This window comes from Telopea speciosissima, unplaced genomic scaffold (genome assembly GCF_018873765.1).
Source record: "Telopea speciosissima isolate NSW1024214 ecotype Mountain lineage unplaced genomic scaffold, Tspe_v1 Tspe_v1.0026, whole genome shotgun sequence".
Lineage (NCBI taxonomy): Eukaryota > Viridiplantae > Streptophyta > Magnoliopsida > Proteales > Proteaceae > Telopea > Telopea speciosissima.
This window is the reverse complement of record NW_025317362.1, coordinates 112,217-124,309: the sequence shown is the minus strand read 5'-3', so window position 1 is coordinate 124,309 and position 12,093 is coordinate 112,217. Positions and strand designations below refer to the sequence as shown.

At 41.8% G+C, this 12,093-nt stretch overlaps 1 protein-coding gene across 2 annotated transcripts in view; it reads right to left on the bottom strand.

Annotated features, from left to right (window-relative positions):
- Positions 1-3,408: 3,408 nt before the first annotated feature.
- The window catches only part of LOC122647337 (WD repeat-containing protein 20-like), a 55,620-nt gene continuing 46,935 nt past the window's right edge, over positions 3,409-12,093 (bottom strand). For both annotated transcript variants that reach the window (XM_043840766.1, XM_043840765.1), the window contains exon 11: positions 3,409-4,189. In XM_043840766.1, the coding sequence (XP_043696701.1) occupies positions 3,788-4,189 (402 nt within the window). In that variant the 3' untranslated portion in view covers positions 3,409-3,787. The remainder of the gene's footprint in view (positions 4,190-12,093) is intronic.

Here is a 12,093-nt window from a genome sequence, read left to right as displayed (position 1 = left end):
CTATGCAAAGGCTTGCAAGTTGAGCTGCATTATATGAACTCCTACTTTCATAACTCCTTTATGCAAAGCCTTTTCAATGTTTGATTATGAACTAATAACTGCTTCTAGGCAAACCTACTGGCTGTCTCTGCACCCCTACCTCCTTTATCATTGAGCGGTCATTTAAGGGCATACCAATCCAACCCATTTCATGAATAAAATGTGACCAATTAATCAACCAACAAAACTACTTGTTAAAAATAAGATCTTGTTGTTGCATCAAAAGATACAAATGTTGACTAATCTAGGCTTACCTCTGCCCCTCACCTCCTGTGCTTGAAAGGGACCTACAGCTCCAAAACAAGGCTATTTTTGCATTTGATTTGCCCTATCGTACATTGAGAAGACCCTATAACTCACGTATAGGCATGAAAAGAGGGGGAATTGTGCAGATTTAGCAACTGCACTGACGAATAATAAGGAGGCACACAAATTAACAAATAAAGAATTGATTCCATTATTATAAATCAAGTTATTGAATATTTCAAATACAACTCTAGTTTTTTTTTTTTGGATTTCTTTTTCCGAGATGAACTATTTTTTTTAATTCTTCGCTCTTTCTCTATGCTTATTAGGATCGGGTCTTTCATCACACACAATGAATCGAGAATCTTTTTCATTCATGGATTCTGATGCTTGGATGGGATTCAAAAAAGGATGTTTCGGAACTTAGACAATAGAAATGATGAGATCATAGTAGTGGCTGAAGAAAAGCTTTTCCCAGGTCATGAATGGTAATATTCATCCTCCATCTAGTTGATAAGAATTGATACATGCCTGAATTCCATCACCTGATAAACACCATTGATCCAACCAAGTCGAGGTTCTGCTATTAGAGTCTTTTCTCTCTACTTCTTCAATTGAGCTACATATCATCTTCCTCTAGACCCTGGTTCCACATCAATTGCTCATCTGCAGAAGACACAAGATTCTCTGCTTTAGAATGTGGAAACGAGGTTTGGTTCTATTCCGTTTCCATGCACTTTACACCATCCAAATGAAAAAATAAAAACCCATAACTCTAACTCATAGGCTTTCCAATCTCATTTATGTACAATACATTTCGTCCAAGTATGGATTTCCTTTTACCATTGTCATTGCTCATTTCGAAGATCCAATTTGCAGTTTTTTTCCCTCAAGTCTTAACTTGTTGATCTATTGCATTCTCCAGATTAGTCAAGAAAATAACGAACTTATCTACTTTGATTGGATGGTAATGAACATTCATACGGTATTTTAAGCATTGATCTCCCACCATGGACGCTTTCTATGGCTCCTCAGTAGATATTCTCCTTAAGGATACAACAAGTATGATTGTTTAATAGGTAGCCCGAGGAACTGCATATAAGAAGATAAACATTTAAGTGATTCAAAGAACAAAATCTATTGTTTATAATGAAGCTTCTTTTGCTTCATCTTGGGTGGAGATTGCTAAACAATCCCACGTCCCTATGGGGGGCGAGTGTTGAAGGCAAAATATTTTCCAAGACCCAATTTGCTTACATATGACTACATACCCAAAAGTGGTTCATGGGTGTTAAATAGTATTTCTTATATTATTCCAGAGTTAAGGAAATATTTCTGTTGGAACTTGGAAGGTGGACATTGGTTCTCCAACTGATGTATGAAAAGATCCTTGAATGCCTAGTGGCCTCAAATTTATATCGCTGTTCACTAAATAACTCTATTTTTCACATTCCATCTCTTCCTTAATAATTAGGATTTCATTAACGTCGACTTTATATGAAGATTTTCTTGTTTGCCCCTTTACCAATGACAATGTTTTAACAACCAAGGTTGCACCCAAATACCTCTCTTCATACTCTTCTAACAGTAGGTGTGTGAATGAAGAGAGATTGTAATCCAGTATTTAGTCTTTATTGTGGAAATCTAAAAACTACTCTATATCTCAACTTTTCATGTTGAAACTATTTAAAGATGGGATTGCCACTAAGGATAGAACAAGTCATTTCCTCAATATTGATGATAGAAGTGTGTTTTGTTCTGTTGAAAAAGAAACTGACGGACATTTATACATATCTTGCCCTTTTACTAAAAGACTTCAGGCAGCAGGAATATTGAGACTGAGAGCTGAGCACTTCCAAGCTTCATCTCTCACAAATTTGTTTCTGAATTTAATCACTTCATCTGGTTTATAAAGAAAGGATCTTTCTTTACCTCGGTTTTCAATATCACCTGTTGTTTCATTTGGTCTACAAGAAACCATTGTGTCATATCCAAATGCTGGCTTGATCCTATAAAAATTTTGGGTAATATTTCTAAATGGATCTCAGATATACATCTTACCCAGATCCCATCTCACCATTGGATCATTGGCCTTCCCCTTTAGCCCTAACTGAATACCATGAGCTTCTTCCCAATGGAGTCTATACTATTATATTTGATGGAAGTTTTAACTCTGAAAGATCTGAAGCAAGTTGGATTTAGGTAATTGTTCATAATAAATAGAAGTCTCAACTGTCAAAATTTGGTGAGTTGGTTGCTCAGGATATGGGTCAGAATGAAAGGACTTGCTTTGACCGTTAGGAGTGGGTAACCTATTCCCTGTCTTTCTTTCTATTGCATTCTATCTTATCGTATCACATTTTGTTCTGTGCGATATTTGTGAATCACTGTCAATACCTCGGTGTAGACCTAGGATAATCCTTTGTTCCAATTAAGAATTCACCGATGTACTTGTACTAGCAATACACCAAAGATGCAATCATCGATTCTCCCGAGAGGCCACAATTACCGCGAGCAAAAATATTGCTGGCTCTGAATAACCATCCCAGCAACAAGCTCAATTCTTCCATAACATAACGGGGCAGAGTTGCGTGCGAGCCGAGTAACGTAGGTGTACAAGAGTACTTCGCGCTACAACCATCTCCTTTTTATAAGTTCTATGGACCGATGCCTACTTCATCTGGGAGAAAAGAATCAGATTGTCCTAGGACATAGATATAAGAAGATGCGGATACGAACCTTAGAATTGACTGCTATGAGTCCATTCGCAATGCACGTTCAATGATTACTTACGCAATTAAGCGCACTGAACACATAGTTTCCGGAAGGCGTCTCTTGTGTGGAATGCACTTTCTTTTCGCTGTATGGGGGCGCATGTAGGGGGTGCATAGGGAGCGCCCCCAAAGGGTAGGAACCGCATATCAGTAGGCCATGCTATGGCAAATCAGGCTAGGGTCGAAAAACAGAGTACTTGTATTTCAGACGGGTTGTCTTCTTTCCTCTCTTAATTAAAGTTTTTATTTTCTGCATAAAAATAAAAAGAGCAAACCACATAACAAGTCTTCTCAATATTCACTATAATAATTGGTGAAAAACGTTATCTTACTGGAATAAAATAATAAATTGCACAAGATCAATTTTGATTATTTCTTTCAATTGCTAGAAATATTATAGCAATAGATGGCTATTTTGAATAGCCCGTGCATTTTTTGCTTACAACATTGACAACCTCCCCTCTCACCTCCTTTTCCTCTCTCTGCCATCACTGGCATTTTATCCCTAGAAAATATACAATGGAACTTGACTGTTGATCTCATCGCAAGCACATTGGGTAATGGACCCAATGACCTTATAAGTTTACAACCTGCTTAATCCAAGAACACTCATTAGGCGGCAATGCACTAAATAGTCATATTAGCAACTGGAGATGCAATCCTGCAAAAATAAAAAGAAAGAAAAAAAAAAAAACTTTCCACTTAGCATGACAATGGTGTATACTGCTCTATGATTGCTTGTAACTGGCATTGCCAACTTTGGCTGACCATGGTAGCTTCTCTTTTGAACTGGAAGTTAGTACATTCTCCGAGTTGCTCGACTGGCTTTCAGCATACCCAGGTCTCATCCAGATTTTTATATGTCCTTCCCGGCAAACGGTAACTACAGACTCCTGGGTAAATATCAAGCCAGAGAGAGGTTCCACATGCACACGATGGACCACTACAGGGGAGAGCTTTGGCACATCTCGGATGCTTGGAGCAGGTTGGATAGTACCCACTGGGCAAATGCTGTCCCAATGAGCTGACTGGTTTCCAGTGCTAAATGTGGGGGATCCACCAGGCGGGACTCGGCGCAAAGGCACCACAATCTCATCCATTGCCAGGTCCCACAGAAGCAGTTGTGTGTCCTGCATAGAAATGTAACAGTATCAATAATGTTATTACTGGTATAATCCAAATAAAAATCAGAAACAAAATTAGGAAGTGAGACCAATACATTCATAGGCTTCACCGAATGAACTATCAGTTAGAAATGATTCAGAGGTGTGAGATCCTCATGATATGGTAATAAGGTTATAACATCAAGCATAGCATGCAAAATCTGAACAAAAATCATAAGAATGTATCTGAAGTACGTCCAGGTTCTGAATTCTGATAAAATAATCCAACATAAAATCTTTGAATTGAAAATCTATGGTCATTGGCAAAGTAAGAAAAGCAGAAAACACAGTGCAGTGGAAAGAAAGAAAGAAATCTGACACAACTAATGTGAGAAATAAAACTAGCCCATACAGCAAAAGTGTGCCTGAGGGATAAAAAGTTCAAGGCTGGTCTGAAGAAGTAATTGCTTCTAATGGCCCCATAAACCTTCCCCCCCCAAAAAAAAAAAAAAAAAAAAAAAACCAATGACTTCGCGACTGCTAAGTACCTATCAAGACTGTCTAGGCTCAGCGCCATCATATTCTCACCCCAATGGCTTCGTGACTTCTAAAGGACCTACCAAGACTTTCTAGGCTCACCGCCATCCTATTCTCAGAAGCTTCTTTAGAAAAAGCAATTAATGCTTAATTTGACTAGAAACTACAGCTAGGGAATATGTTATTAAAGTTTATTTTCTAGATAACCTTTCATCCCAAATTGGAGAAACCCTAGGACATATACTATTTGGAGAAACTCAACGTATCAAGTCCAAGGTCAAAATTAGGTAAACCCCTTTGCAAAATGATATCAAAAGGTTACCAAAACCTGGCCTTTCAGAGTTCCAAACTAATAAATGCAGGGGCAATTAGTATCAATCCCCTATACTTAACCTATATTTACTGATACTCTCCCACTCTTAACTTCTTTTCTGATTCCCCAAGAAAATACAAATTCCACCTCTTCTTCTCCCCTGGCCCTGGTATTTTTAAAACCCAAATTACCCATGTACCCTCCCCTCTTCTCTCGTATTCTCCTTCCAGCAGCCTACTGCCCACCACCACCCTTACTTACCCTGCCCTCTGCATCTCTCCTATACAGGGTGCCTTTGACTTTGCCTTCTAGAACAGATCCTGAACCCTCGATGCCACAACACCCTTAAATAGCTCCACAAACTCCGAAGACGCACATGAGAAGAAGGGCACTCTAGCTTCTCCTGTGACGGACTTGGCCAATAACGTCTTTCCAGTCCCAAGAGGTCCCACCAAGAGGCAACCTTTGGGGATTTTGGCACCGAGAGCGGTGTACTTGTCTGGATTCTTCAAGAAATTGACCACCTCCTACAATTCCAATTTCTCCTGGTAGGCACCGGTGTCCGGTGACAACAACGAAAGTGACTCCAATCTCAAGCAAGATTTTAAAGTATCCTTCCTTATCTGCCAATACTAACCAATAAGATAACTAAAAAAATTGGTATTAGTATATGTAAGAAACCTCATCCTTTATATATAATCAATTGAATGCACTTGTCTCGTCGTACTTTCTCCTTTTCATACATGATATATTTTAAATATTACTTATTATAGTGTTTTATACTTCAAAACTGTATTTTGCATAGCCTAAGCATTTCCATACATTTCTTGACCATTTCCATACATATATTTACTCCCCAATACCATAAGATACGTTTATTAAAATTATTACCCTTTCGGTATGATACACGATACCGATACTTAAAACCTTGGTCTCAAGAACCTCCTAGAATTTGGATTTGGAGCGACCGAAATCCATTGGACCGCCAAGCTTCCCAGATCCACCAAGGCCTTCCTAGGGTTTGTGGAGCAGGAAGAACAATCCGGCGAAGGCGAGTAAGGGGAAGAACAGATTCGAAATGAAATTGAAGAGGTCGTTGCCAGAGCTCTGCTGGGGTTCCATGCAGTAGGCGAAAAAATAGTCCCACATCGGATATGAATAGGTATGTGGGTGGGTTAATAGGTACTGGGGCACCCTCTCCTTAACGACTAGCTTTTGAGGATGAGTTCTATCCAAGTCCCCAACAAGTGGTATTAGAGCGAGGTTCGGTGGATCGTCGCAGGTAGTGCGTGGAGATCCAGAAAACGACGGTGCGCAAGGAGAGGAAGGAGGTCTCCAAAGTTCAAACCGGAGGTACAATTCGTGTTGAAATCGGATCGTGGGGCAGTTTTTTTTTTCCCATCGATTGCAGACACTCACGGTGGAACGTTTGGTTCCTTCTTTTCGTTGGATCCAGGTAATTCGTTTTTCCTTTGGTTTGTGCGGATATATAGATAGGAGAGGTGAGTGTTCGTTTTTTCCTTTGGTTTGTGCGGTTAAATAGAGAGAGGTTTGGCAAAAGAAAAAAAAACCGTATGAAAGTTTGTACGAAGTTGATAAAAAAAATAAAAAATAAAAAAAGGCAATGACGGAATTGTCAGCTCTTGATGTGAAGATCAAAGAGGAGGACAAGACACTTCTCCTATTGGCGTCACTACCTCCTTCATTTGATCACATTGTGACTGCACTATTGTTCGGTAAGGATACTCTCAAACTTGCCGAAGTCATCGCTGCTTTGCTGATGAATGAAACATGGCGGAAAAGTAGTGGTGATGGTGTGTTAGAGGAGGGTAATGCCTTGGTTGTAGGTGATGGTCAGGGTAGAGGCAGATCAACTGAGAGACTGGAGGAGTCTAGCAAGTACAAGGGTCGCTCAAAGTCTTAAGGTTGCAAAATAAAATGTTAGCATTGCAAGGAGGAAGATCATATAAAGAAGAATTGTCCAAGGCATAAGGAGGATAGAAAAGAGGAGGGAAATGACAAATCATCCACTGCTAGTGTCATGGAAGAGTCTTGGAGTGATGATGGAGATATCCTTTTCACTACATCATCAAGTATGGATACTTCAGATTGGATTTTAGATTCTGGTTGTTCATTTCATATGTATTCAGTTAGGGATCAGTTTGCTACATATCATGCATGTGATAGTGGTACTGTCAAAATGGCAAACAATGCGAAAAGCAAGGTTGTCAGGATTGGGACTGTATAGATTCACATGTTTGATGGGGTTGTGCGAACTTTGACTGGGGTTAAACATGTGCCGGATCTAAGGAAGAATCTGATTTCACTAGGAACACTGAATTCGAAAAGTTTTAGATGCTCATCTGAAGGTGGAGTTCTCAGGGTTTCAAGAGGGGCCATGGTTGTGATGCGGGGACAGATGATTGGAAATTTGTACAAGCTTGCAAGGAGTGTTGAAACAGGTGGAGCTCCTATTGGAACTCAGGCAAGAGGTACAAGTGAAGGAAAGAGGCTGCAAGTGGTTCAGGTAATGAACAAATGCGAGTCTAGAAAGAAGCGGTGACTTTCGCTTCGAATTTGATGAGTGGCGGTGATCTCTCGGAGCGGGCTGCAGCAGTAAGAGAGGTGGAGCCACATCATATCGTTCGGCGACAGTGAGCTATACGAGACACCCCGGGTGGGCCATGTTGGTTTGGGTATGGCGGTCAGGCAATGACACCCCGGGCGGGGGTGTGGGTCATGCCGGTTTGGGCATAGGAGAAAGGCAGAGACAAAGGCGGAGTTTACAGAGTCGACATCAACATCGGTCTTCTTCAGGGTGGCTTGCAGAATCCAAGCCAAGGTGGAGATTGTTGGGGTTGGGTGTGTCTTGTATTCTACGTGTCCACATAATTGTAATTGGTCTGATTTTGTAGATGGGACGGGTTTTGGAATTACATGTATAGGGGTAGATTGTAATTATATGGGGATTATTAGAGTTTTGGGTTTCCCTATATATTTTCTCTGTGGGAAAACCCTGTGAACAAGCAAAGGGGAACACTTAGTGAGGTAGAGAGTAGTATAGAGAGTTTTTCAGGGAATAATGATACTCTCTAGTTCTCTAGGGTGGATGTAGGCAACCTTGCTGAACCACGGTAAATTCCTTGCGTTGTATGTGGTTGTTTGCTTGAGTTCTTCCTCGTTGGTGCGCATTCGTCCCCAACAAGTGGTATCAGAGCCAAGGTAGTGCCAGAGCCAGGGTATGGCAGGACCAAACTTGGGGGAAAGCTAAGGCGTGGGAACCCGGTGTGTTCTCGGGATACTCTTATGTGGAGGGGGGAGAGGGGAAAGATGTCGTAGCTCCCGCGTGGAGGGGGAGATTGTTGGGGTTCCACGCGGTAGGCGGAGAAAAAGTCCCACATCAGATATGAATGGGGATGTGGGTTGGTTAATAGGTACTTGGGCACCCTCTCAACGACTAGCTTTTGAGGATGAATTCTACCCAAGTCCCTAACAAGCCCCCCTCGGAAATGGAGACGTCGATGTCATTCATGGCAAGGATGTCGATGAGGTCGGGGTCATTGGGGATGGTGACGGTGGCACGACAGCCATCAACAACAAAGAACTAGAGGGTGCTTCCGTCTTTGCTAAAGCACAACCGTTCGATTTTGCCCTTCTTGACTGTATTGAGGAACTCATTGTAGTGCCATTGACTACCATCAAGGAGACCAGAGGTTGACTAGGTTTTGGTTTCAAGACAGTAAGGATAAGGTTCTGAAAGAAGGGAGATGATGGGGAGTTGGGATTTGGGGTTTCAACTTCATGTGCTAGTGGAGGAGACGAAGAAGAAGAAGAAGAAGAAAAAGATGTGTTGATGTTATTGTCAATGGTGAGGATGGGAGGAAGTGTCCCTACCTCACCATTTGAGCCTAAAATTGGGAAGGTGTTTCTGCCATTGACGAGATTGAAGCTTTTGCACTTTTTGTAATATGGGTACAAGGGTAGAATTATCCTTTAGGATTTCTCTAGTGTTGCCCTAAGGGCATTATTGTACTTGTACCTCACAGCATTCTACTATAAATAAAGCTGGCTGGTGTCTTGTAGACACAAGTCATTATTCCCCAAACCATCATGGTATCAGAGCTGTGATCCCTTGGGATCATAACCCTAATCGTCTCTCTCTCTCTCTTGCTCTCACACACACACACACACACACCACCACTCCCACCACCACCACCGCCTCCGCCTCCGCCTCCCTTGGTGGTGCTTTCCTAAACCACCAATGGTTTTTGTCCCTCTTTTTTGGGTCTCTTAGATCCTCTCCCATGATCTAGAGATCCCTTTCTCCCTTTTTTGCCTTTTTTTCTCCTAATGTTCAAGGTTTTCTCCCTACTTTTTCGTGCTTGAGGGATTCTCACTGGTATCGACTTTGATATTGCAGCCCTCTGGCTTTTATCTCTATGTTAACTGTGGTTCATGGTGCTTGATCTTTATGTGTTGGTGACCTCTTGATTACTCGTGTGCAATCCTTTCCTGGTAACGATGTCTGACAATCAGCTGCTACATCTGGAACTGAGGAGCTGAGTCGTGGGACTCATGATGGCTTTCCTACATTCCTTGTTAACTCCGTCCGTTTGGATGGGAGCAATTAACTAATATGGTCGCGTTCCTGTTACCTCCTTATCGATTTACGTGGGTATGTTGGCTATATTACTGGCAAAACAAAGAAGCTTACTACTGATGGTGCTTCAACAAAAATAAATAGAGTTCTGCAAACTCCCTGGTAATGTATTTCCTCATCAAAAGTATGCAACCCAAATTGCACGGGAATATCTTCTCTTGGACACTACCACCAAGATTTGGAAAGCTGCTCAGGAAACATATTCACAGGTTGGAAATGATGCACAGGTCTATGAGTTACGCAAGAAACTTCATGAGACCAAACAGAAGGAGTTAACCATGCCACAATATTACTCTGAGATGCGCAGCCTGTGCGAGTTAGACTTTTAGATACTTTTCAAGATACTTGCACCACTGATGCTACAAACTTAAGAAATGAGAAGACAAGTAACAGGTTTATGATTTTCTGGCTGGACTCAATATGGAGTATGATCAGATTTCTGCCCAGATGCTCAGCCATGATCCTTTTCCCACTTTGGAGCAGTCTAACTCCTTGATTCAGTTGGAGGACAGCCGACACACTGCTATGCTACAACCTTCTTCTTAGGAACGATCAACTCTCTTCTCTGGGCCTAATACACAGCCACGTGGTGGCTCCTCTTGTTCCAGTGATCGTTATCCATTTGAACGTGAGACTTTCAAGTGCAATTACTGTGGTAAGTAACGACACACCAATGACTTTGTTGGAAGCTTCATGGTCAACCTAAGTCTTCCACCAAAAGCCGTGGCCGCGGCAGACTGGCTACTCATCACATTGAGACCCTTGAGTTTGACTCTCCTGCCAGTACTGCCCTCTCTCAGGATGAGCTCACCATGCTCCGCCGCTTAACGACCAGATTGGAGCCTTCACAGTCTACTGCTTCCGCCTCTGCTTCCACTATGGTTCCCTTTATCTCCAATGCTGCTGCCTCAAGTATTTTCTATAGTGGTCATTGTGCATCGGTTGTCTCTCGTCCCTGGATAATTGACTCCGGTGCCACTGACCACATGACAGGGACTTCTAGCCTATTTTTTCAGTACTCTCATTGTTAAGGAAAAGACAAGGTTCGAATTGTTGATGGTTCTCTTTCCTCTGTTTCTGGAAAGGGTTCTGTCGTTTGTTCTCCTACTTTTATCCTTGGGTTCTGTTTTAAGTGTTACAGATTTTTCCACCAATCTTTCCATTAGCCGTCTCTCTTCTGATCTGAATTGTAAAGTGAATTTTTTTTCTTCTCACTGTGTTTTTCAGGATTTGGTGATTAAGGAAATGATTGGCTGTGGTAGAGTTTCTGGTGGTCTCTATTTGCTCAACGAAGACATTTCTTCTTCTCGTCAAGCTCATCAGACCGATCCTACCTCTTTATCTGAGTTGTCTCTTTGGCATAGGTGTTTGGGTCATCCCCCTGTTGGGGACTTTACTCAAAACTTTTCCCCCATTTGTTTCAGCATTGTAGCCCCAAGGAATTTTTTGTGATGCTTGCATTTTAGCCAAGCAAACCTGCTCTATGTATTCAAGAATTAATAGTAGAAGTACTTCTCCTTTTATGTTAGTTCATTCGGATTTCATTTGGATGTATTGGGCCCTGTCCGTTGCACTTCTAGCTTTGGTTATCGCTGGTTACATTTATAGATTGTTACTCCTGGGAAACGTGGATTTATTTGACGCATCACAAGAATGAGGTCTTCCGTGTTTTCAGCTCTTTCATAGCATGGTTCACACTCAGTTTAATGACCATATCCAAATACTCCGTAGTGACAACGGCAAGGAATATATGGATGGCTCGTTTCAAGCTTATCTTGGCACTTGGGGGATCCTTCATTACACAAGCTATATGGATACCCCGGCTCATAATGGAGTTGCAAAACGCAAGAATCATCATTTACTTAAAGTAGCTCGTTCCCTCCTCTTTGAGATGAATGTGTTCCTCCTCATTTTTGGAGTGAAGCTGTTTTGACTACTGCCTACCTTATCAACCGTATGCCAACTTGGGTACTTGACTTTCATACTCCTCTTGAGGCCCTCCAAGGTTCTTCTACTTTTCTCATCCCACCAAAGGTTTTTTGGATGTATTTGCTTTATAAGGAATCATCAACATCCTGGAAAGTTAGATCCAAGAGGACTTAAATGTGTTTTCAACTTTTCATTGGTTACTCTCCAACTCAAAAGGGCTATAAGTGCTATCACCCTCCATCTCGTTATGTTTTTGTCACTATGGACATTGTGTTTCATGAGTCTGCTCCTTATTTTTCTCCGGCACCTCTTCCCCCCGCTGGGGGGGGGGGGGGGGGGGGGAGAATCTACTTTGTCTGATGAAGATGTGCCTCCACTTATTGCTTCCCTGCCTTCAGTCCAGGGATAGACTCAAGATACTGTTCAGCCTTCGGGTCCTCCAATAAAAACTTTTGTGTGTTGGCCCCATGAGCAGCAAATAGATACCACCAC